The 25,284-nt window shown below is 37.8% G+C and overlaps 4 protein-coding genes across 4 annotated transcripts in view; 3 read left to right on the top strand and 1 right to left on the bottom strand.

Moving 5' to 3' along the window:
* LOC149008600 (Transducin family protein / WD-40 repeat family protein) overlaps positions 1–852 on the top strand; it is a 57,805-nt gene extending 56,953 nt beyond the window's left edge. Inside the window, exon 22 of the mRNA XM_089165325.1 lies at positions 2–852. The gene's annotated coding sequence lies outside the window, so the exon portion shown is untranslated. The remainder of the gene's footprint in view (position 1) is intronic.
* A 5,197-nt stretch (positions 853–6,049) lies between these two features.
* Positions 6,050–8,252, top strand: LOC149008599 (S-adenosylmethionine synthase 5-like). Its single transcript, XM_089166027.1, has 2 exons — positions 6,050–6,150; positions 6,746–8,252. The coding sequence occupies exon 2, from the start codon at positions 6,755–6,757 to the stop codon at positions 7,928–7,930; it is 1,176 nt and encodes a 391-aa protein (XP_089022153.1). The 5' UTR covers positions 6,050–6,150; positions 6,746–6,754; the 3' UTR covers positions 7,931–8,252.
* Positions 8,253–14,157: 5,905 nt separating this feature from the next.
* On the top strand, positions 14,158–16,410 carry SAM-2 (S-adenosylmethionine synthetase 2). The gene is made up of 2 exons (XM_089165273.1): positions 14,158–14,292; positions 15,028–16,410. Exon 2 carries the CDS (start codon positions 15,037–15,039, stop codon positions 16,210–16,212), a length of 1,176 nt encoding a protein of 391 aa, XP_089021399.1. The 5' UTR covers positions 14,158–14,292; positions 15,028–15,036; the 3' UTR covers positions 16,213–16,410.
* Positions 16,411–16,778: 368 nt separating this feature from the next.
* On the bottom strand, positions 16,779–23,894 carry LOC149008597 (uncharacterized). Its single transcript, XM_089167254.1, has 10 exons — positions 23,703–23,894; positions 20,919–21,324; positions 20,800–20,822; positions 19,646–19,822; positions 19,491–19,541; positions 19,337–19,399; positions 18,022–18,972; positions 17,773–17,946; positions 17,589–17,697; positions 16,779–17,494 (listed from the first exon to the last, which is right to left on the bottom strand). The coding sequence occupies exons 1-9, from the start codon at positions 23,892–23,894 to the stop codon at positions 17,650–17,652; spliced, it is 2,085 nt and encodes a 694-aa protein (XP_089023380.1). The 3' UTR covers positions 16,779–17,494; positions 17,589–17,649.
* Positions 23,895–25,284: the final 1,390 nt, after the last annotated feature.

The following is a 25,284-nucleotide window of genomic DNA, read 5'->3' as shown; positions in this document are numbered from 1 at the left end:
GGTGATTCAGACATTCGGTTTCACGTTGTAAGGTCCGATGGATGGTTGATGGGCTAGCTCTCTAAGGTGGATCTTTGTCAATTATCAGAGACCTGAAGGTCTACTTAATCTCAATCTAGATAGTGTTCTGTAGAAGCAAAAATGGGTCGGTCTGCAGTCTGGAGGCTTGTTGCTCGCATGGTTGGGGAGAATTCAATCCAGTATTATTCCCAGTCTAGAGCTACTGATGAGAATGAAGAAAGATCTTCAGCACTGTAAAATCTAGTTGGTATTTATGCATCCATCTGGTTCAGTTATTGCCTTGGAGGGGCCAGTATTGGATTATTGGTTGGCCCTTTATAGGAAGTGTTTGGCATTGGCCTCCAGGTTTGTGATTGGAGTTTGCATGCTAGAAGAAACTTATGTATGGTGAATTTTGAGGTTCTCATTTTTCTAGTCTTGGAAGTTGAAAACTAGTTACTGGTTCTACTGTAATGCAGAATCTTACTGTTTTGTCACAGAGTTGAGGAAACAAGAACAGGATCACAGGTACTTTGTGTGGATCATCAGCTTACCTTGAAGGATTCAATTGCATAACCCAACCTATAGCCAATCCCTAACAGAAGGAAGATTGAAGCACTTCTTTTGGTAGTCTTTTCTTTAATTTTTTGGAAAAATTTTCTGTTCCACCCCTTAAAAATTCCCTATAGGGAAAAGATGTATGGATGATATCTCTATCATTAGGAAATCAAAGTTAAGTATTGAATGTAAGCAATTTATACTTTTTAAAAAGACAAGAATACATTTGAAATAAAAACCCTACACACGACTTGTCTTTGCCTTCCTCCACTATTTGTAACCAGTTACTTGACTTGTCTTCTCTTTCTTTTACTACTACCACTCTTCTTTTATTCTTACATTTTCATGATTTCTTTTCTCTAATGAATATCTCATTGTTTGCTTTTCCTTTGCCACCTTTCCTTTAAATGTAGGGGTTAGATTATAAATGGATAAATAAAAGCTAATTGAGACTAATGGTGTTAATAATAGGAGTTTGATTGATAATTTGGATGAATAAAAACTAACTGAGACAAACAGGAGTTTGATTGATAAATTCATGGATGAAGAAGATGAAATTTAAGGTTTTAGTTTACCGAGGGAAACACAATTTTTGTAAGGGTAATGTTCTAAAATCAAAAGAGATTTAAGTGTAATCTAAGAATTATGAAATTATTTATCACAACTTTTGTTAGAACAAATACCATGAAATAGTGAATCGAAAAAGAAACAAAAATGAAAATACACAAAGATTTAACATGGTTCACACACCATGTGGTATGCTACATTTACGAGCAAAAAAGATTTTTTTTCCGTATATAGAAGAAAAATAGAAAAAGATATCACAACCAATCGTCAAGAACAACATTACAAGAATTCTCACACAAAACCTTAATCGAAAATCTCAAATCTCTTAATCATGTGATAGACGAATATAAAATACATATATATAGACTCCAATCGAGTAAACGGGTTGACCCATCTCAGATGTACCATACCATGGGGTGGAACAGGGGGATCCGCCCCCACCCCCTCCACAGATCTCCACAGTCGGGTCATTCGAGTCACCCTCCAAAATATGTTGGTGTTGGTGCATCTTCCAAATCAAGTACAAGAATTGGGGTCAAAACATAACAACTTCAATTTGAAAGCTAAGTGTATTGTTGTGCAAATCTAAGAGACACTTTGAGAGATGAATGCCAATTTAAACTTTCTTCTAGTGGTACTTATTTCTTGCTGTGTGGACATGTTAAGGAAAGTTATGATTCTTGATAAGCTTATGATCAGAAATTGATTCTTTAAAAGAATTTTTGGTGAATAAAGCATGGAAACAAGTTATTCTGAATGCTATTGAGGCATCATTCAGACAGTTTCCACTGCATGCATACCTAACATTCCTATGTCATCAATCACATCTAATCAATCTTTACTGATGCTTGTGTGTGTTAGTGGTTTCTTTCCAACTAAATCAAACATGCCATGACTCATGGCCTCCATAGGACTCCATTCATGGACGTCATTATGGTTAGTGGAGGAGGTTGGTGAGACTTGAGAGGCTTTTATTTCCATTTCCTTCACCAAATTGATTTTGTATTATATTCATTTTGCTGTTTTTTATTTAAGGGACTTTTTTTTCTCACGTTTATTCACACTATCAAATATGATATATAATTTTTACCAAAAAAAAAAATCAAATATAATATATATATATGTCTTAGTACACCCATTAGGCATTAGTTGAGTAATCCAAATTACTAATTCCATGTAATCTTTGATAGCTTTAATTCCAACAGTTCATGAAGTATGCTTTGTCTTGAATGAAAAGGAAAAAAAACAAAAGAAATATTTGAAATAAAATGTCTATTTCATAATTATGTTAAACATGTATGTAAATGTCAGCAAAATTGGATCTTATTATAATTTATTTTTTAAAGAAAAGGGGTGAATATTGCCTTGTGAAATTAACTTCTTATGGGTTGGACTTGGGCATGTTGCAACAAAGTTGGTTGGTCATAATTAATTGATCATTATTTATTTGACATTGGTAAATTATTTATTATTTTCTCTTTTTTTTTATTTATTTTGTCAAAATACTTTTGAAAAATTAGGTTTTCTTGGGTTTTTGAAAAATTAGGTTACAATCAAACATTATCCTTGCATATTTTCGTTGTTAGTTAAATTATTGTATCATAAATTTTTTTAGTTTAAGTCATGCTGATAGATTTCTAAGTCTGATACCAATGACCAAATCCGTAGTTTAGAATCGAAATTCGGAGTCAACTCCTTTAAACAGTCATATCTTTTTTGGTAGAAAAAATAGGAGATGCAGTAGTGGTGACCTTGTGCCCACTGTTACACAATGTTCGGACTTTTGAGTTCAACCTATACAAGCATTAGCCTTATAAGCTACCAGTGCAAGCACTAGCCCAATTGGCGTAGCCACAGAATCCAGTAGTTGTCCCATGTCCAGGCCAAAGAGCACACAACTGTCTAATGCAAAAAATAGAGGAGCAGAGGGGATTTGAAACTTAAGACATGGAGCTATCAAACAGCTTGGGAGTGAGCTTGGGACCACTAGACTACTACCCCCGATGGTTATTTAAATAGTCATATCATAACAACCAAAAGGATAAGAGGACAATAATAAAAGTAGACAAAGAACAAGGTCCAACAAGTAAATTTTAAAAATGTGAAAAGTAGAATTATAATTTAACTATACGACAAAGGGACAACAATAATTATCCCTAAGAAAAAGAAGAGTGTGTTGGTCACCAAACGTAACCTTAACTGATGGAACACTTCACAATCCACTTCAACCCACCTAACTTCTATTACTTGCAGTTGATCCATCCCCACCATAGCAACACCTTATGAATATCATGTGAGGTTGATTCCTTATGTTCTCAATAATAAGGCATTGAATCGAAATGTATTAAACTCTTATGTAGTAAATAATAAAGCACTCTATTTTACTAGACAATATCATATCTTGAAATGAGTCAAATTCCATTCTATCCTGATAGGTAAACATTTTATTTTTCTCATACATTTTCACTAGACATTAGGAGAGGAGTCAACTTCTGAACTTTCTTATCAAAATTTAGAGATGGGTCATCCCTCCTAATATGTGATGAAGAAGTGAAATGAGTGTAAAAACCTCTACCTGTCAGGATAGAAGATCCAAATTCTCTTTTTTGGTCATCATCAAACCAGTTAGAGCGATTGGAGGCCCACAGGTCAGGGGGATGGTGTAGAGGAATGGAGGTTCGACTTCCTTAAACTTAAGGTCCTCTACATAGATGGTTGCCACCACTATGGTAGAAGTACGTCTACATGATATAACATTGTCAAGCTCTAATGGGGCAGATTCCAGTGTTCCAAATAGGTGATGTTTTGTAAGAAGACATTCCCATCACATGGTGAGACTTGAACCTGAATGTTTCTATGTTTCTCACAGGCCAAAAGGAATATATTTTCCGCACAAGTCCAAAAATAATTTACTTCACTTTATAAGTCTAGGTGCAAATCCAAACTCATCCGAAAAATTATCACAAAATTTAGAATTATAGTAATTATTTTTAATAATAAAATAATTTTAAAAATATCTTATTAAGTAACTCTTTATTAAAACTTGATCATCTGAGAAATTTTCCCAAAAGATAAATACAAGATTGTGGTGCATCTCTTTCTGTCACCAAACTCCCATTCCCATTCTAGCATAAATGATGCCTTCCTTTCATGAAAAAGATTTCTTCTAAGCTATTGATTCATTACTCCAACCATAAATAAAATGACACTTGGGTTATGAAATCGTGCTATCACATCGGTTATTTGGGGGACCTTGCATGTGTCTTAACAAGAAAATTTAAGCTAAATCATTAAGCATGTATTAATAATTTAATTATCCATCTAACCAAAAATCCTAAATATCCATTCCACTCAATGGTGAACATGTCAAATTTCACTTTCCTATTAAGGAATAGGTATATATTTTTTTTATATATATAAAGATTATTGAAAACAAGAACTCATATCAAGTCTGTGTGGAAAGTGACAACCAAGCGTTCGTGCTCTTCTTACAAAGCCCGACGTCCCGTCATAGCTGGAAAATCACACACCTACTCTCTAACATCCGACAGTTAGTTTCGTCGTTCACTGAATGCAATTTCTTGCATATTCCTAGAGAGGCTAACTTTGTGGCCGATACGCTGACAAAGAATGCAACAATATCTCAGGATAGATGTCTATATATACATTTCCCACCCCACCCGTTTTTATCTTGGGTCCTTCTCTTTGAGTCTCTTATGTGTAAACTTCCTAGAGGTTTCTTGTTGAATCAATAAAGTCTCTTTCTTACCCAAAAAAAATAAAAAAGAAAACAAGAACTCATACAAGCAATGACACCTGTCTTGTATAATTGCATAAGCCAATAATTGAATTATTGAGAACAAGAACTCATACAAGCACTGACATCTGTTTTATATAATTGCATAAGCCAATAATTGAACAAATGCCACTTAGTCGAGAATTTAGCTGATAGGGCCTAATACTTCTTTACCATACAATAGGAATATGATAAATCTATATCACATCTTTGTCGGAAGAGGGGTGTATACTTCTTTAATGTTTATCCACCATATAATAGGGGTGATGCCCATATAGAATATAATAAGGTTATCATCTCTGATTTATTTTATTGGTATTCAGAAGTAGACAACGTAGTAGATCCTGTACCTATTGTATAATGAAAAAATGTCAAAAGAGTATATACCTCTCTCCTCACGGTGAAGACTTTGAAACCAAAAAGCCACGTTTACATCCACTATACATGTATGAAAAATTTATGCCAAAAAGAAAAAAGCAAAAACACATGCATGAAAAATGTGTATTCCACTAAACATCCATGGCGTGCACCCCCAAGTGGGAATCATCTCCCCTGACGACTTCACAACCATAAATTATGTAGGGCCATAAGTAAAAAAAAATAAAATATTTAAAAAAGAATAAATCTCATCACTTAATCCTGTGGGCTCCTTGTAATTTATGGTCAATCGCTGTAACAGGAGACGATCCGGAAACTGCATCCCAGCCAAAAAAAAAAAAAACTTGGTGTGACATGCGAGTTCTTATCACGCGCGCGTGGTGCCCGGCATGATGAGCCATGTCTCCAACCTTTAACGGCGGTTTCCAGGTCATTTTGATTTTCCATCGGCAGTTGAATTAGGTAAAGCCAGTCAACAGTGAAGTGAATCAGCCGCGAAGCCGACGACGAGTTTCTGAATTCCTAAGTGTCGGTCGGTTGGTTACTGGCTATTACCCGTAATGAACATATAAAACTCGCTCCCACTGACTCCCAAATCTCATATAGCCGGTCATCGGAGGGACTTTTTTAGCTTTTTGTCTTCTAATAATAAAATAAAATGACTAATAATAAATAACACCCGTCCGATCTGGATCCCAGTAGATAAGGAGGATCCTATTGTCTATAAATACAGAAGTTGAGGATGCGAAGATTGTGTGTCGCTGAAGCGAATTGAACAAGGCGAAGGTACGCTTTCGGATTCAGATCTGCTGCAGCAACAGCTCTAGGGCTTTGCTCTCCTCCAGTTACAGGTGCGATTTCATGTTAAAAAGGTTCCATTTCCTTCGCTGTTTTAGTGCGAATTTTGCTTTTTCTTCATTTCAATTCGATCCCCTTCCGGTTGCTGTGATTTCTCAAACGGATCTGTGGTTCATTTCGTCTTTATGTTAAAATTTTTAAGTTGTAGAGGTTTTTCTGCGTTTCTCGAGTATGATTCCAGATCCGTGCGTTAATCCATTTTTCCTTGGTTTTCTTTTATGTGGAATTGAATTGTTTACCTGAGTTTGAGTTTAAGCAGTTGTTAGTGTTTCGTTGAGTCGATTACACTGTTGTTTTTCTTAAATTTGCTCTGTGGTTTTCAAGATCAGCCAGTTGACTACTACGACTTGCGCTTGAATTAGTCTGCAAATTTCCGTTTCACTCCCACAAAACCATAAATATGGTCAATGAATTCTCTTGCTGAAGACTCCTTTTTTTGTGGACTTGCTCTCTTTAAACTGTCTACCATTTGACCCCTTTCTTAACTTTGGACATGCCGCTACTCTTGATGACTCTTGCTAGATTGAAGTAAATCTCTACTGCTTTATGCTTCTCAGTCACACTCATATGCATGTGTTTGCTGTACAGCTTGAAACGATGGAAACTTTCCTATTTACATCAGAATCTGTGAACGAGGGTCACCCAGACAAGCTGTGCGACCAGATCTCCGATGCGATACTCGATGCCTGCCTCGAGCAGGACCCTGACAGCAAGGTAGCCTGCGAGACCTGTACCAAGACTAACATGGTCATGGTCTTTGGGGAGATCACTACCAAGGCCGACGTAGACTACGAGAAGATTGTGCGCGACACCTGCCGCTCAATTGGGTTCATTTCTGACGATGTAGGTCTTGATGCTGACAACTGCAAGGTCTTGGTTTACATTGAGCAGCAGAGCCCTGATATTGCTCAGGGTGTCCATGGACACCTCACAAAGCGCCCTGAGGAGATCGGTGCTGGTGACCAGGGTCACATGTTCGGCTATGCCACCGATGAGACTGAGGAGCTGATGCCCCTCAGCCACGTCCTTGCCACCAAGCTTGGGGCTCGCCTTACCGAGGTTCGCAAGAACGGGACCTGCTCATGGCTGAGGCCCGACGGGAAGACCCAAGTGACAGTTGAATACCACAATGAAAATGGTGCCATGGTCCCCATTAGAGTACACACTATCCTAATCTCTACCCAGCATGACGAGACCGTCACAAATGATGAAATCGCGGCAGATCTCAAGGAGCATGTGATCAAGCCAGTCGTCCCCGAGAAGTACCTGGACGAGAATACCATCTTCCACCTTAACCCATCAGGGCGTTTTGTCATTGGTGGCCCTCATGGTGATGCTGGACTCACCGGACGCAAGATTATCATCGACACCTATGGTGGTTGGGGAGCACACGGTGGTGGTGCTTTCTCTGGTAAAGACCCAACCAAGGTGGACAGGAGTGGTGCCTACATCGTGAGGCAGGCTGCAAAGAGCATTGTCGCCAGTGGGCTTGCCCGCCGCTGCATCGTACAGGTCTCCTATGCCATTGGTGTTCCAGAGCCCTTGTCCGTCTTTGTCGATTCATACGGTACCGGAAAGATCCCAGACAAGGAGATCCTTCAAATTGTGAAGGAGAGCTTTGATTTCAGGCCTGGGATGATTGCAATTAGCTTAGACCTCAAGAGAGGAGGCAATGGTAGGTTCTTGAAGACAGCCGCCTATGGTCACTTCGGCAGAACTGATCCCGACTTCACATGGGAGGTGGTGAAACCCCTAAAGTGGGAGAAGGCCTAATAAAAAAAAGCCTCAAAGCTGGAAATTTGGTAGACGAGAGGGATCAAAACCCTTGCCATTTTATTGTTCAGTGCTCGCTTCTTCGTTCATAAGCCTCCCTTCAAATAATTCTCTTTTACCATGTACTTTATTTTTTTTTTCTTTCTATTTCTCTATTTGTGGAAGCTTTTGTTTTGTCCTTGTTACTGGCATCCAATGTAAGGGGATATGTTTGTGTTTTATGGAAACCTTGAAAGAAACAAAAGAAATTCCTCTCGGTTACTTTATTACTTGTGGGATTCGATACTTCAACTCATCTCAGTGGAATTTGGAATTTAATTAACTCGTCTGCAACAGGAATGTGGATCCCAAATGGTGCCTTGTGGTAAAGGTGGGTATGATGCTGAATTGCTGGGTGCTTTTCCTGATGCAAACCGTGCAATGTATAATGTATTCATTCATGGGATTTCCACTTAAAATGGTGGTTCAGTTTTTTTCCCGGTGAGAAATGGTAGTTCAGTGTCATACAAGTTAAGTGCAATTATTTTGCAGCCGCCTGCATTTGGTGGTGGGTGCCAGTGTCCTGAAATACAATAATATACTGTGGATTTGCTTTTTTGGTGATTCTAACTGACCTGACTGAACTTACTCAACCGTTGAAATTGTGTCGAGGTTTTAAAATTTTGAATAGGGACGGTCTAAAATTTCGATTGAATGCTCGTGATTGAAACAATTTTGACTGACTAAATGCATCAGCAGGTCTAAAGACATGTCAAATTTAGAACCAAAACAGTCTCCATTTGAAATTCATGAGGACGGTTGCGTGTTAGGGGCAGTGTTGAGTTATTCAGCTTTAGAATTGAGGTTGAAGCTTTTTGGTGTAAAAAGGTTGAATCCATCAAACCAACGCTCTGATTCGAATTGGTTCTAATCAATGTCGATTTTCGGATCAGTTTCCCGATGAGCTGACCTCTACTCTGCAAGCACAAGCACGAAAAATTGTTAGAGACGGAGCTGATCGGAGTGATCACTAGAGGTCGAGCGCTGAGCTCCCTAGCTCATAATTGCAGAGGAGGCGGGAAAATCAGTTCAAGCTTAACAGTGAGTGATGAGTCTTTACCTTTTCTCCCGCATTTGCCCTATTTAAGTGATCTGGTGCTTGAGCTGGCATTTTCCTGGCTGTTGGATCTCTTTTTCTTATCCAGCAGTTGGAATCAGTTCTCTGGTTTGATCGTTGGGTTCGTATTTGGCCAACACTCGGTTCAATGGTTGAACCAGCCTGGACCGGCAGTTGGGTAGTTTACCCATAACAAACTATTGATGAGAATGTTTACCAAAAAAAACTATTGATGAGAATGAGATTCCTCAGCATTGTAAAATTGGTTGGTTATGTACTTTGACATTTTTTTGGTAATCAAATAGAGAATTCATAAATATTTGAATTTTTTTTGGGGTAATTAAATATTTGAGTTATAATACCTTTTTTTTAATACCTAATTTTCCTTTTTTTTTTTTTTATTCTTTTCTTTTTCTAAAAGAAAAAATTCATCCAAAAACCTTTATATCTTTAGGGCCTATTTGGTTACATGAATTCAGGAATTTCATATTCATAAATGAAAATTTTATACCCATTTGATTCATGAAATCAAGGGATTCACCTTTTTACAATTAAAATGTGTTAATCAGTAGAATTATGGGTATGATATGAAATCTCTAGATTTCCACACCTACTATAAAAAGAACTAAACATTTATGCATTCATAAAATTAGGATGAATTTATAGATTTCATTCCATATATTGAGGTTAACCAAACAGTTAATTTTATGAACTATGATTTCATAGATTTTAAATCTCTAAATCTCTAAATATTTGAAATCTCCAAATTCAAGTAACCAAAAACAATGAGTAAATTGCATCAGCGCCCCAAAATAGAGGCCTTAAAAGGCATTGATCCGAAACATTATGTTTGAAAACACAAGAAAATTGAATTTGAATTGGACGCATGATCCAATTTGTCACTAAAAACTGTTAAATCACTGTTTATTTTATTTCAAATTAAAAAAATATCCTTATCAATATATGAAGGAAAAAATAAACAGTGGTTTAATGGTTTTTAATGACAAATTAGACTAATGTGTTCAATGAAAATATAATTTTGAAGTCTCTACATTTTCATAATGATCCCATGATTAAAGCAATTTGAATCAAAAAGGATTTTGCACCGAAAAATTATAAAATTATATGGAGTTTACATGGGTCTGGAGATTTCAAATATCTAGAGATTTCAAATCTATAGACTTCAAATCTATGGAGTTATAATTTATAAAATTAAGTGTTTGGTTGTGGAATGAAATTTGGAATTCATCCTAAAATTTATTTGATCGACATGATTTTGTGAATGACAATTGTATAGCTTTTTGAAATCTCGATTTCACCCCTTCCATAAATCTCTGATTCCCTTTTACACTAAAACGTGTCGGATTTCTGAATCTAGATTTTTACAACCAACGATAATTCTCGATTCATGAATCGAGATTTGAAATCTCTAGATTCATGTAACCAAACAGGCCCTATAAAAGGCTTTCTGCAACTATATGAAAAACTTTACAACTTTTAGGACATGAACTAAGAACCTAATAAAGGTTCACAAGTTTCCTTCAAGTTGAGTGATCTTGTAACTCAATAAAATGATCAAACTACTCTTATCACCTATAACTGGCTATTTAACCAGTGGAACTATTTTAACAATAGAAAGCCTGTCTTGGTTCTTTGTGGTTTGGTTTCTTATCTCTCTCTTCCTCACGAAGGCTAAATTCGGGTTTTTGAAACCTAGGTTTTCTCACCTCGGTTTCTCTTGGATTTGGCATGTAATGGCAATGGCTTTTTTTGGTGTTTTGAGATTGCAATGGCGATGTCTACCTTCGACGATGATCATTGTGTGCATTTATAAGTGTTTAAACTCTCATTTACAGTAAACCAAGCTCCAATCTTGAGCCTTAGAGACATAGATCATTTGGGTCGAACCCTTTCATCAAATCCCTGTGTATTTGTATGTTTCTCCATTTCTATCTCTTGCAATCATGTATCATCACCATTTGATCTCAACATCAACCATTTGGTTCAGTCAATGCCTTGTAAAAAATCGATTCGAATCGAATACAATACCCATTATAGAGAGTTTCAGTTCACACTATATGCCCCATAACACTTTTTTTTATCACACATTTTATGTGGGGCTTATGTGGGACCTATCGGAAGTCCCACCCCCATCAATCTACTTCCCCCGACAGATAAGTGATCCAACTCCGTTGAAGAGGTAGGAGACCCCTTCGGATGCCTCAGGAGCATTGGCTTCTTCAAGATAATCAAAAGGAAAGCAATAAAGCACTATGCCAACGGTTGAGATTGAATTTTCAATTGACATTTCAATTTCGACCGTTGGCAATAGGTGTTGCGCATTTAATGCACAACATTAAAGTCTGGCTCATCCATTCACCCAATATTTTGAAAGTTCTAAATGCATATGTACCTTTACAAAATCCCTTTTTAGTATCTATCAATCTTGTCGTAACTTTACAAATAATGTCCTACCTGAAAAAGTAAAGAAAAAAAAAACATTACAAATAATTTGTGTAAGTCGTGCTTTCTTTCCAACCAAACCAAACCTCCATTGCTATCATGCACTTGTCACTTTTGATAAGTGGAGGAGTTGGTGAGACTTGAAAGGCTGCATTCAATTATTATTATTTATAGGCTTCTCTTGAAGCTATTCAGGACTTTCGTGATTTGCTTTCAGCTTTTAACTCCATAATTTATTTTAAACAAGATTAGTTGAGCATCTAATTCTCAGACTGATTTTCTTGCTAAAGGCTGCTCGATCTGCACTAAATTTGTCAACAATTTAAGGGTTAATTCCTCTCATTTCATTATTATTAATCCATCTGTTGTGGATTCTAAGGAATGTAATTACACTTAATGCTGTCGCTTAATAAATTCACACAAATTTTTTTTTTTTTGAATAATTCATATTAGATTACTAAAGCATATTGTTAAGGTGATGATGTTACCAAAATTTAAAATAATTATTGGGACTTTGTCGAGTTGTGCTGAAGTTGCCTTAGGTTTACCTTAGATTCAGGCTTCGAAGCGCTTGCTAGCTAAGATATAAGAAAATAATAATGGCACTAGATCCACAGGTTCAAACTTTTGGAGCAACAGTAAGCGTTTGATCCTATAAATGATATGAAAACCAAGAAGTCACGAGTTTGAATCCCCTAATGGTACTATTCAAGGGAAGATTTTGGAGGATTTTTTGACCTCGTCAAGCTGTACTAAGGTCAGGCATTGTGCTAGCTAAGGTAGGTCCTTCCTAGGAAATTTTGACAATCCCCTTTATTTTGCAGACAGTCCTATGCATTTACTGAAGCACATGAGCTATTCAGAAAGAATTTTTAATATGATTATTATATTGATGGAATATTCAACCATGTAGATAGAATTTCCTAATCCTATTTATTCAATAAAGGAATTAGAATATCTTAATGATATATACAAGGATTTGCAATAAGAGATAAGATATACATAATTGCATGAGATGTCATGATAAGATTATTCCTCAAGTTGCAGCACAAGGACTCTTAACATGCAACTTTGACAAGAGAAAATAAAATTGCTCACGACCTAGAGTTTTCGAAAATAAGTCAACCAATTGAGGAGATATTAGAACCTTCATTGGTTAAATGTTCCCTAGTTAGTTGTAATGTTTCATAAACAAGATGACAATCAATATTAATATGTTTTGTTTGCTCATAAAAATTGGGATTACCTCATTCATTATCACAATGTAATGATATTAACTAAAGGAACAAAAATTGAAATGACCATTTATAGACTTGGTTCAGCATATCCTACTAAGGCGTCTCCCTAACAGTGAGAATTTTTTTTATAGAGCGGGAGGAAATATCATATATATATCATCACAAAAAGTCAAATCTATGACTCTCTCACTAAGAGGTGAGGTGTTGATCATTACCAACTAAATAATCTTGTATTTAAATCTCTTTTTTGTTTCATATATCAAAGTTTTAGACAAATTGAGATGCACTTTCCAAACCGTGGTTCATTTAATGTTTTTTTAGCATGTTGTATATATCAATCGATGTTTGTTTTGAAAATCGGGATCTTCTGTTGTAATCTATTGAAAATTTTAGGAAAATTCTATAGATTTCATGAATCCAGAGATTTCACAACCAAACGGGTATAAATCTCTCATTCATAATTCCAGAGATTTGAAATCTCTGGATTCATGAATTTGAGAATTATATTCGTTTGGTTGTACAAATCTCTAGATTTATGAAATCTAGAGATTCACCTTTTTACACTAGCCTTTTCTCGGTTTCAATATCTAATTTTCATCTATATTTCATCTTGGTTAATTTAATTGATTTTGTTACTTCTCCAACCTTTTCGGTTTTTTCTTCTTTTTTTCTTTCCCCCCTTCTCGGATTCACATTTTTAGTGTAAAAGGTGAATCTCTAGATTTCGTGAATCTAGAGATTTTTACAACCACGGGTATAATTCTCGATTCATGAATCCGGCGATTCATGTAACCAAATCGTAAACCTGTAGATTTATGGGTAAGGGGTGAAATCTAGAGATTTAAAAAAGCTATACATTTGCACATTCACAAAAATCACGTAAATTTCATTCCACAACCAAACATTTAATTTTAAAAAATTATGACTCCATAGATTTGAAATCTCTAGATATTTGAAATCTCCAGACTCATGTTCCTCTTTTTTTTTTTTTTTCTGCCAATTACCATGGTGTGTACATGAAATTTTTCCAAAAATATTTTATTTTATTTATATTTTTGCCTTTTTAAGTAAGAAATGCAACCAATGTTTCTACCAGAAAGAGAAAGAAGAAAAATGCTAACAGCACGAGCGCGTGGGTGCAGTAGTGAGTCATGGCTCTAAAGCCAAGTAACACTCAAGCCAATGCCGCCAAGCCGACCACGAATTTAGCGTGGGTTGGTGAATTACCGGCTTCTTCAGGTAATAAAAGTCAAGAACTACCCTCACCGACTCGGAAATTTCCTGACCACAGGATAACCGGTTATCAACGGCCTTCATTTGTCTTCTAGTAAATCGTAGCCGTTTAATCTGGATCTCACCAACTGCAGGTTAAAAATGGAAGATAATATATATGGGACCCTGTCACGTCTATAAATGAAGTTTTTGATTTTAAGATTTTGTGTCGGTAGATCAGTTGAACAACGCTTAAGCAGGCGCAGGGAACGCTTTCGGATTCCAGATCTGCTTCTGCAACAGCTCTAGGGCTTCGCTCTCTTGCGTTCTCTTGCGTTCTCTTGCCGTTAGAGGTGAGTTCTTTACGATTCGATGTGATAAGTTGTGTTTGCTTTGCTGTTTTAGCGCAAATTTGGCTTTCTCTGTGTTTCAATTCAATCCCTTATTAGCTGTTGTTGTCTCTTTCATTCACCAGTACAGATCTGTATTTCATTTCCTCTTTAAGTTAGATCTTTTCAATTCCTAGAGTTTGTTTATGTATCTCGAGTTTCATTGCAGATCTGTGTGTTGATTGAGTTTTCCTTTGTTTTTTGTTACGCGGTTTGAGTTGTTTGCCGAACTTGCAGCAGTTGTTAGTGTCTTCCCGTATGAGTCGCTCACAGAGTTGTATCTTCTTAAATTTTCTTTGTGGTTTTCATGATCTGGAACTTGACGAACTAATTTTGATATTTCCAGCCGTTGGCTCAGAAATCTGCCTTGCCTGTTGACCTAGGTGATTGTTTAACTTGGGAAAGTAGCAGGAATCTGTCTGCATTAGTTCGCCCAACTAGTGTGGACCTGCGCTTGACATTTAGTCTGCAATTTCGATTTTCATTCTGACAAAGTCACTAGCATGGCAATGAATTTGCTTGTTGAGGACTTGCTGAGGTTCTGGTTTACAGATCCCATATATTCGTAACTTTGCCTAGCTACCACGTCTTAGGTTGTTATTCACCAGTCTGGAGACTTCGAATGTCTAATAGATAGATTAATTCTTTGCTCTTCTTTATGCTACTCAGTTACGTATATTGATTTATCAAATATTGCAGCGTGAAACAATGGAAACCTTCCTATTCACATCAGAATCTGTGAACGAGGGTCACCCAGACAAGCTGTGCGACCAGATCTCCGATGCGATACTCGATGCCTGCCTCGAGCAGGACCCTGACAGCAAGGTTGCGTGCGAGACCTGTACCAAGACTAACATGGTCATGGTCTTTGGGGAGATCACTACCAAGGGCGATGTAGACTATGAGAAGATTGTGCGCAACACCTGCCGCTCAATTGGGTTTGTTTCCGACAATGTGGGTCTTGATGCTGACAATTGCAAGGTCTTGGTTAACATTGAGCAGCAGAGCCCTGATATTGCCCAGGGTGTCCATGGACACCTCACAAAGCGCCCTGAGGAGATTGGTGCTGGTGACCAGGGTCACATGTTCGGCTATGCCACCGATGAGACTGAGGAGCTGATGCCCCTCAGCCACGTCCTTGCCACCAAGCTTGGGGCTCGCCTTACCGAGGTTCGCAAGAACGGGACCTGCTCATGGCTGAGGCCCGATGGGAAGACCCAAGTGACAGTTGAATACCACAATGACAATGGTGCCATGGTCCCCATTAGGGTTCACACTATCTTAATCTCCACCCAGCATGATGAGACTGTCACCAACGATGAGATCGCCGCAGACCTCAAGGAGCATGTCATCAAGCCAGTTGTGCCAGAGAAATACCTTGATGAGAAGACCATATTCCATCTTAACCCATCAGGGCGTTTCGTCATTGGTGGCCCTCATGGTGATGCTGGTCTCACTGGACGGAAGATTATCATTGACACCTATGGTGGGTGGGGAGCACACGGTGGTGGTGCCTTCTCCGGCAAGGACCCAACCAAGGTGGACAGGAGTGGTGCTTACATTGTCAGGCAGGCTGCAAAGAGTATTGTTGCGAACGGGCTTGCACGACGCTGCATTGTGCAGGTATCCTATGCCATTGGTGTTCCAGAACCATTGTCTGTCTTTGTTGATACATATGGTACTGGGAAGATTCCAGACAAGGATATCCTACAGATTGTCAAGGAGAACTTCGATTTCAGGCCTGGGATGATTGCCATTAGCTTGGATCTCAAGAGAGGAGGTAATGGCAGGTTCTTGAAGACAGCCGCTTATGGTCACTTCGGGAGGGACGACCCAGACTTCACATGGGAAGTTGTCAAGCCCCTCAAGTGGGAGAAGGCTTAAGCCGTCTTCAGTGCTCACTTTGTTAAAATCATTTACTTGACATGTTGCGGTCACCGTGTTATGTGTTCTGGTTCTTGCTTTTTATCCCTTTTTTCGTTGTGTTAAAAAACTACTATTTGTTCATTAGCTTTGGTTTTTGTTTCCATTGTAAGGGAATATGTTTAGATTTTGTTAATGGAACTATGGGAATGAAAGAAACTCTACTCCACACTTTTAAGTTCGTGCGCTATGATCATGATTTTGGAATAGATATGCTTTTCGAAAGATTCTAATTCTTTTGTCCAAAGTATAATTTTTTTCTAAATCCAACTTGTGTAAACTTTGGTACCTAACTATTAATATGCCCAGTCACTGTCTCTGTTCTGGTTTCGAGCTATTTTGCTCTTAATCAAGTTCAGTGTTCATCTGGCTACTCTTGGATTGAACTTGCAGAATTGGGAATAGTTTTTTATTAAAATCTATTGGGGTAAAATGTTTCCCCAAATCAATTTGTTTCATGTTGCAATTTCTAAGATGTACAATTAATCACGTATCATACTTTAGTTTGTAATTCAATGAGTCATACAATCGGCTAAAATATAGGTTCATCTTTCATGTATTGACATGTAAATATTTAATGGAGGACTCAGCACCCTTATGGAGTTCACTTTTCTATACTTAGGCATATAAAGAAATAGGGTCTGAACCCTTCTCTATTTTCCTGGTTATAATTGGCTCTGAAATTTCAAAATAGGGCTGTTGGGGGATACTTGAGTATTTCTGTTTCACGTCTTGAAGCAGGGAGATGGAAATTTTTACTGAATACGTCTGACCCAAGATTGATCAATAACCATCACTATTTTGACTCTACAATAGAAAGGAAGAAGCAGAACAATTAATTGCTAAGATTATCTATATCCCAACTCATAACAAACTTAGCCATCGAGTTCAGGCAAAACCAAAACAGTATAGCAAATTGGTTTTTTTGTTCGGGCACGCATAGTAACCAAAACAGTGTTCTGAACAGGTCTTAACCATGAAGGACGGGCGAAATGGACTCCGAACAGGAAACTAAGAAAGGAAGCAACTGATGATGATACTTAACGATAACATACACTGGTTTTTACACACAGAAAGTCTGAAATTCCCAACCACAAACACAAATGTTCTCCCTGTACACCAGCCAATTTCATTCCCATTCTAAATGTCTACAAGCTCTTTAGCCAAATCTGTCACTGGTATTTGCAAAGCATACAATTCCTTCTGCAGCATTCCATGAATCTAACATATTTCTTCAAATCATCTACATCATAGTGGATAACCAAATCAAATAATTCACAAATCCCACAAAAATATCAGGAAGAAAATCAACGTATATACAAATCTGAAATAATCACCTAACCGTTAAATCCATCTCTTTGCCTAAACATGCCTGCATCTTTTCAACTCTTCACACCATCAAGATCGTGCCCTTTTGGTCCGTCGTCTTTTTTTCTTTGAACATTCCTGCAATGAACAACATTCAAGGACAAGAAATGCATAATAACTTGTACAAGAAAATATCATCTAAACTAGTCTGACCAGGATGCCCGTCTCTTCATGCTCATCAATAGTGACAAACTCTATAACTTGAAGATCTTCCATTTTGAAACTGATACCATGGTCCTTTGGATCTACTTCCTCGTCACTGTCATCCACAAGGTCTATAATCACGGAAAATTTTTCTTTTTGTGCGGTATTCTGAATCAACAGCACCTGCATTATCCAACTTCATATGATTCATAGACTGGAAGAATCAAACAATGTACAGAGATAACAGTAAAGCAATACCTCAGGTTCTGCTTTGACCATGGAATGAGTGATGCAATGATCAACATGAGACCTATCTGAGCACTGAACAATGCTTGGAAGTCTAGGAAATTCCCAACCAAGAACCTGGCATACAACCTTTCCAAATGCTCGGTGTGCTGTCTTCCTCTTTGATATTGCTGTTGAGTGTTGAACAAGTGCAGAGCAATTCTTGAACTTTTTTGGAAGCTTCTTCCCGGTTCCACCACAGACCAAACAATAGAACTCCCCTGTTGCCCAACTCTGCTCATAATAATCCCTCAAATAATTATCATTCATAAATATCCCCATTAAAAACTTGAATTCTTCAGATTTATTGATGTCATCATCCACCAACTCTTCTTCATTATCATCCCTACAAACCTTGCTTGAAAGAAAATCTTGGCAAGCTTTCAAGCCCTCCTGTTGCAAATAAAGACCGGCAGATCTGGCCTGTTCTTCAGCAGTAGCTGATGTGGTGGCTTGATCAAACTGGGCATTTGACTCAGGCCCGCCAATCTCCTGGCACAGCTCAGGATCTGGCAAGGCAATCTCCTGGTAAACCTTGCTTGAAAGAAAATCTTGGCAAGCTTTCAAGCCCTCCTGTTGCAAATAAAGACCGGCAGATCTGGCCTGTTCTTCAGCAGTAGCTGATGTGGTGGCTTGATCAGACTGGGCATTTGATTCAGGCCTGCCAATCTCCTGGCACAGCTCATGATCTGGCAAGGCAATCTCCTGGTAAACCTTGCTTGAAAGAAAATCTTGGCAAGCTTTCAAGCCCTCTTTTTGCAAATAAAGACCAGCAGATCTGGCCTGTTCTTCAGCAGTAGCTGATGTGGTGGCTTGATCAGACTGGGCATTTGATTCAGGCCTGCGCAATCTCCTTGCACAGCTCAGGATCTGGCAAGGCAATCTCCTGGTAAACCTTGCTTGAAAGAAAATCTTGGCAAGCTTTCAAACCCTCTTTTTGCAAATAAAGACCAGCAGATCTGGTCTGTTCTTCAGCAGTAGCTGATGTGGTGGCTTGATCAGACTGGGCATTTGATTCAGGATTTAGCAAGGCAATCTCCTGGCAAGGCTTAGGATCTGATCCACATGGCAACTCAAGCTCTGAAACTATAGGTCTAGGATCTTTCTTTTTCTTTGCACTTTTCTGTTTGTTTTTCCTCTTCTTGGAGGTTGTGGAATTCAAGGCACCAAGATTTTCTGGAGTGTGTTTAGGTGTTGAGGAATTGGTGGCACTAAGATTATTTGAATTCAGTGTAAAGTTGGGATTTCTAGGAGGTCCCTTGTGCCAAAGTGAGTGGAGATAAAGAACCTCTTCTCTCCATAGCTGCTCTACAGGGGGAGGGGCACCATAAGGGTATGTAGCCATCAAAACCTGCAGAAGCAGTGAAAACAAGCAACACTTGAGATGCAGTCCACAAGTGTTGAAATAAAAAAAAATCAATCAACATCTCAGAAGTCAGAACAGAAACCTTAAAAATGACAGAAGACAAACATTCACTATTGATAACTGCCTCCTGCAAACCATATCTACAGAAAAGTAAAATACAACCCTAAAGGATGATATCCCAACCTTGGTGGTAATGTTTGTGGTTTTTCAAAAATTGAACCTTTTGGATACAGCAGTTTCAGAGTAACGCTTAACTGGTGGTGCAAGAATCTCTGAAATCCCATTTAAGTGAGGGACAAAGAGTATCTTGGAAGAAAAAATGAGAACTTTTAAGCCTATTTCACCACCATAAAACCCCAGGGACGTCAATTTTTCCCCTGCATCCTGATAGCCATTGGATCTTCTAAGCTGCAAAGACCCAGTTTTTCATCCACATATATGTAAAATGGTGATTGTGATTGAATCATAGACCCCATCATGTTCTCTCACCTTACAAACCGGTTTTAAGGGTTAGCTTCCTGAGATTCAAATAGGTGGTTTTTTCGAATGGTTTGGGAGCACTGTGGTGGTTAAAATTCCATATCAGATTTGATCTTGGTTTTACAAGGCGGATTCTAGGAAGAGTGTTCTTGCGCTTCGCATCAATTACTTCAAATATACAATTTTAGTTATCAAGCAGAACGCATTGCATGTACAGAAATTGACGAACAAAAAACATAAAATCTCTGTGTGAAAGGCTAAACCCTACTCCATCCGGCGCAAACCAAATATGGTAAAAACCCTAAAAATCTGTAAAATAACGCATAGAGCTGAAAAGAGAAAAAGTTGAACCCTAACCTGCGTGGATCGAAACGAACTATCACCCGAGCGTAGAGTACTTTCAAAGATTCATCAATTGAAGCCGAAGCTAGCGGGAGTTTTTCAAGACTCGAGCCACGACAAACAATATTATTGAACTCGGGACTAGAGCAGGAATTGGATCAGTGGATTACGATTCACCCAGAGTCAATCGGAACAACATGGTCAAATTAGCCGATTCAACTCCGATTCTTAAATCCATGGCCCAAATCCTTAAAAACTTTTGCATTTTAATGCATGTATTACATACATCTCTCTATCCATAGATAAACGATCATTCAATAGATTCAAAAATCAATATCCACTGAAAACTTGATCATTTTCACAATAACAACCCGGTTCCAACACAGAAACACCATTCATATATGAACAGAACTCATTTAGACAGAGCTTGTAAACAGAGTTTGAACTAATCATATTGTATTATAGCACCCTGAGCATCATCTATTGCTACATTTATTTAGTAATAGTGGCTTTAATAGCTTCTTCTTTGCTCCTCCTAATCATCAACTCCTTCATTCTCAAACTGGGTAGAAACAACGACCCCAAGCTGCAAAACAACATGGAATGGGATATACAATTAATATCTGTGTGAAGTGGTATCAGTTGTAACAGAAGCATGAAAAGAGAAATCCAATGGGCTTACAAGGGTCCTGAGTGACAATAAGACCAGTGCCTGAGAAATTACAATTGAAAGGGTTCTTGCCAAAGGTTTTGTAGTAGAGGTTCATGGCCATGGAAGCATGAGAAGCATAGTTTTGAGGGTCGTAACAGAATCCACCTGGGTTGATCACACTGCAATCCACCTGAGAAAGCTTGCAGCATTCATCAATGTTGTTCTGCAGCATGTTAATGTCTGCAGAAGGTTTGGCGATACACCAGGTGGGAATTTCACTATAAGCACCGCCAGTGTCATTCATGTTGTCATTGTTCGTCAAGAGACTGGTCTTCACCAAACCTGATTCTTCATTCCCTGGCTCTGCAACTGCGAAGGTCAAATTTGCAATGGCATCATAATCCATAAATAAAACAGTCAGAGAGAACCCAGAATTCTGAGATATAGAAACTGATTTATTTATTTTTTAACCTGTGAATACCGGGAGGCACAAGAGGATACAAACCCAGATAAGACAGAGAAAAGCTGCTAGCGACTGCACCATTTTTTCCTTGTGTTCAAGTTCAACCAGATAGAGAGACATTAAGAACAGAGCTTCTGTGTTCTTGGCGTGTGAAAATGTGGCCTTGTAGGTTGACAGTGGAGGCTTTAAATAGAGAAGGCTCTTCAACGGCTTTCACTTTGGAGTAAAAAATACTAACAGCGAAGGGGTTTAATTTTCATTCAAGTTTCGTGAAGACTGACCAAATTGATCAAATTCGAATGGTAAGACAGACACATGCAGAGTTCACATGAAGTTCCGGTTCTGGAACCCGGTTTTTCGATCTGGATCGGTCTTAATTAATTCTGGTTTAACTATTTTCGAACCAAATTCTTATTGATCAGTTTTGATCTAGACATGTCTGAACCCATTTTGTTGGATTTAAGTGTCTTGAATCTGTGGATCCATGCAATAATAGTTTTAGTTGTATTTGTAATTGAAACTGGGTTTGTGTCAATTATTAGTACTGAATTAAAATTGTAATTATATAGGAAAATTTAGGTGACAAGACAAACAAAATGTATCATTTTGTGGGTACGAGAGTGGTGTAATATTTCTTGAAAATAGTGTAATCTCTTTATCTTTGGTGGACGTAGGTAGAATTTTGCAGAACCACGTTAAATTCCTCTTATGCGTTTTGCTTGTGTTTTCTCTGTTCGTGGTTATGCATTTGTCATCCCCAACAAGTTCTTTCTGCTTCCTCGCCAAATGTATGATTGATAAACCAAATTTAATGAGATGGGTGGATGGACCATGGTTTAAAATATCAGAAGCCAGATCGAGAATAGTCTCAAATATGCCCTACTCCTAGTTTTTGAAAGAGAACGGGTCGAACCAGGCCAGCTACTTAAAAAACCAGACCAGGTTTGACCAATCCCAATCCAACCCATCTGAGACCCTTATGTGGACAAACCTCTAATCTTCACGTTTCATTAGCGCAGGAGACTCTGATCAGTCTTTGGTACTCACTCAGGGTCACGTTGTTTGGTTGTGATACCTTCTATTTTTCGTTTGCAGTTATACATTTAAAACAAATTGCATTACCTCAATTAGGGTTTGAGCAAACATAGCTTCTGCACATGAAAAGAAGTATTTTCCCTCACAATCACATACCTGTAATGGTTTATTCCTTAATCATAACACCATCAACCATCATAATTAACTCTTTCACGCGTTTTGTGCTCACAGCCTTCTTGAAAGACATTATTATTTGTCTTTTGGGATTAAGAATTAGCCTTTCACATGGGAAGATCAGACTAGGAAGGAAATAGTAGTGAAACCTGCAAAGATGAGAAGGCTTTATAACCAACCCCTACCTGTGCAACTTATCAGCAAGCTCTCCCCTACAAAATCAGCAGTCATAAATGGAAAATTGACAGTGGGCGTTAGAATTAAGAATTGACTCTGGAAAGCCAGTTTCCCCAAAATATTAATGGTGGAAGCTCATACTTGGAAATTCAAATTGGTTACACTTAGAGGTTTATGCATGCTACCAATGTGAATTATACAAAGACACTAATGTAGTTGGGAAGTATAGAGTGTTTTCCATGTAGGAAACAACTCATCTGTTCACTTCTCTTTTTAATCTTCTTAGGTTTGACATTCATCTGAAGATCCTGGCCTTGAACAGATGGGGAAATACCTGAGTACTCCAGAAATACCTCAGCTACATAGAGCTTATCAATGTAAAAATCATATTAGCCCCCACCAAAAAAAAGTATCAGAATTTAGCTCATCAAAAATTCCTCTTTCGATCCATATTTTTCCTCTATGTACAAAGAAATATGGCTATACAGCATTTACCTCCTTCGGAAATTGAGTTTTTCAATACAAATTGCAAAAAGAGCTGCGAAAAGAAGAGGATATATAATATTGAGAATGCCTACAACAGGTAAGAGGCTATGGTGATACCCAAAGTAATCTCTCAAGAAAGCTGAAACTGTTTCGGTTTTACCATACACCTGTATCTCACTTTGTATATCACCATACTGTGATGTAAGGAGACCATTGAGTGACCAAGATGTGGGGCAGATGTAATACAACCAAAGCCACTATTTGGGAATTTGCTGCAACAAATAAAACACATCATAATCCATTATCCCCAACTCTTCCTGCAAATGCATCTCAAGGAATTCACATAGTTACAGGATCAAATTGACTGGCCATTAAGCCAGGAAACCTGGACCTATATTGGACACTTTTCCAGTATAACTACCAGTTCAGTTTCCAAAGCTAAGATTAAACAGTGTCAAAAGAATAGATGGTTAGCTCACCTTTTGTGGCATAAAGTACCCAGCGAACAGATTCAGAATGGTGTAACAGGCAGATCCTAGAATGGCAGCAACTTGAATGTTTGGTGTCAAAGCCACAAGAAGCATTCCAAGGTAATTGAAGTAGGCCAACGTACAGAACATTCCATAGTAAAACCAGAATATCTTATAAGCTGATGCATCGTACCCAATCATGGGATATGTGAAGATCATATAAATAAAAACTTGAGCGAATAGATAAGAAGCTCAATCACCACCTGCAAGAATCAAGTTTCCTAATTCATCATGTTCATATCAGTTGAAAAATAGGAAGCTGGAGAAGCAGTAAAGCATCATTTCATGCCTTTTTGATTAGCAAAAGTCCATAAAACTTGACTGGACCATCAAGTTTGCCAATACTGATCATATTCAACTATGGTCAACTCAAGATTAAGATTGAGGCAAGTACTTAAAGAACAATCAGTTCTAAGAGAGAGTTTTGGACCTGTGCAAATGAATAGGCCCATGAAGAGTACATTCCTGCAGCTCTTTCCCTGTACAAAATATTGTGCTCTACTGTGACAAATGGTATAACCAATGAGCAATTGTTGATGCCCAACAGAAGCACTGAGCCATATATTGATCCAAGTATATTGAACAACTCACATTGGGTATCTCTGAAAACAAATCAAAGATAAATTATGTTGATAACTTGCCTAGTTAACACATTAATTCCACATGTTTATGTATTTATTTTAAAAATTTTCAGAGCTGCAACCATTGTGCTTTGTGAAGACACTTCTCCCATTAAAGAAATCAAGAAAATAATATCAACTAGAAGTACAGGTTTCTTCACTACTATATGTATCTCCTTCAATTGAAGGAGTTGGAGGTGCATTTGCATGAAATGTAAATCCACCAGAGTTTAAGAACTTCATATCAGTATAAATATGAACAAGAAAAAGTATTTTCATTTGCCGGTACCACCACCAAAGAGATCTTCAGACCACATAAAATTGACCCAACTCATCATTTGAAACGTATCCATAATTTTGAATTATATAGAATGGATTATTTCTTTTGGGCTTCGTGGTCTTCTTAATGGTCCCATAAAGATGATAACCTCTGTTGTCTGTAACTTGTGCCATATCCTGTTTTTTTACATCCCAATGATAACTTGATGCCCTATATTATCAAATTATAAAGTATATAGAATCACAATGCAGTTGATTTGACTTACAACTTCTTTCCTTGTTTCCAGAATAGTATCCCAAACAGCACAGATGCTATAATTGTGATAATGAATCGCACAACATTGTAGCCAGGACTTCTCCAATAGGACAAGTTTTGTTTCCATAAACATGCTCTGAATTGTCCCCAGCCATTCTGTGAATAATGAGTAGAGAAGTGCAAATCCTTTGAATCAGTAGGTGGAGTGCTCAGTTGTTTGACATGCCTCTTGTTTTGCCTACAATCAGAAAAAAAAATACATACATCTACATTCAGGTAATATGAAATATATACCACCAAACAAATAATATTATATGGCTATTCATTGGAATCATGACCTGATTCCATTTAATTTATGAAGAAGAAGAACATGAGG

This window comes from Hakea prostrata, chromosome 8 (assembly GCF_041222555.1).
Source record: "Hakea prostrata isolate BN-2017 chromosome 8, UWA_Hpros_2, whole genome shotgun sequence".
NCBI lineage: Eukaryota > Viridiplantae > Streptophyta > Magnoliopsida > Proteales > Proteaceae > Hakea > Hakea prostrata.
This window is presented reverse-complemented; position numbering and strand designations above follow the sequence as displayed.

Coding starts and splice junctions, on each gene's coding strand:
- LOC149008597 (XM_089167254.1), bottom strand. CDS start 23,894: ATGATTGGGTACGATGCATCAGCTTATAAGATATTCTGGTTTTACTAT. Junction 21,325..23,702: donor GGTACTTTATGCCACAAAAG/GTGAGCTAACCA, acceptor TCTATATCTCAG/AATTCTGGGTTCTCTCTGAC. Junction 19,542..19,645: donor AGCGTTACTCTGAAACTGCT/GTATCCAAAAGG, acceptor TATGGTTTGCAG/GAGGCAGTTATCAATAGTGA.
- SAM-2 (XM_089165273.1), top strand. CDS start 15,037: ATGGAAACCTTCCTATTCACATCAGAATCTGTGAACGAGGGTCACCCA.
- LOC149008599 (XM_089166027.1), top strand. CDS start 6,755: ATGGAAACTTTCCTATTTACATCAGAATCTGTGAACGAGGGTCACCCA.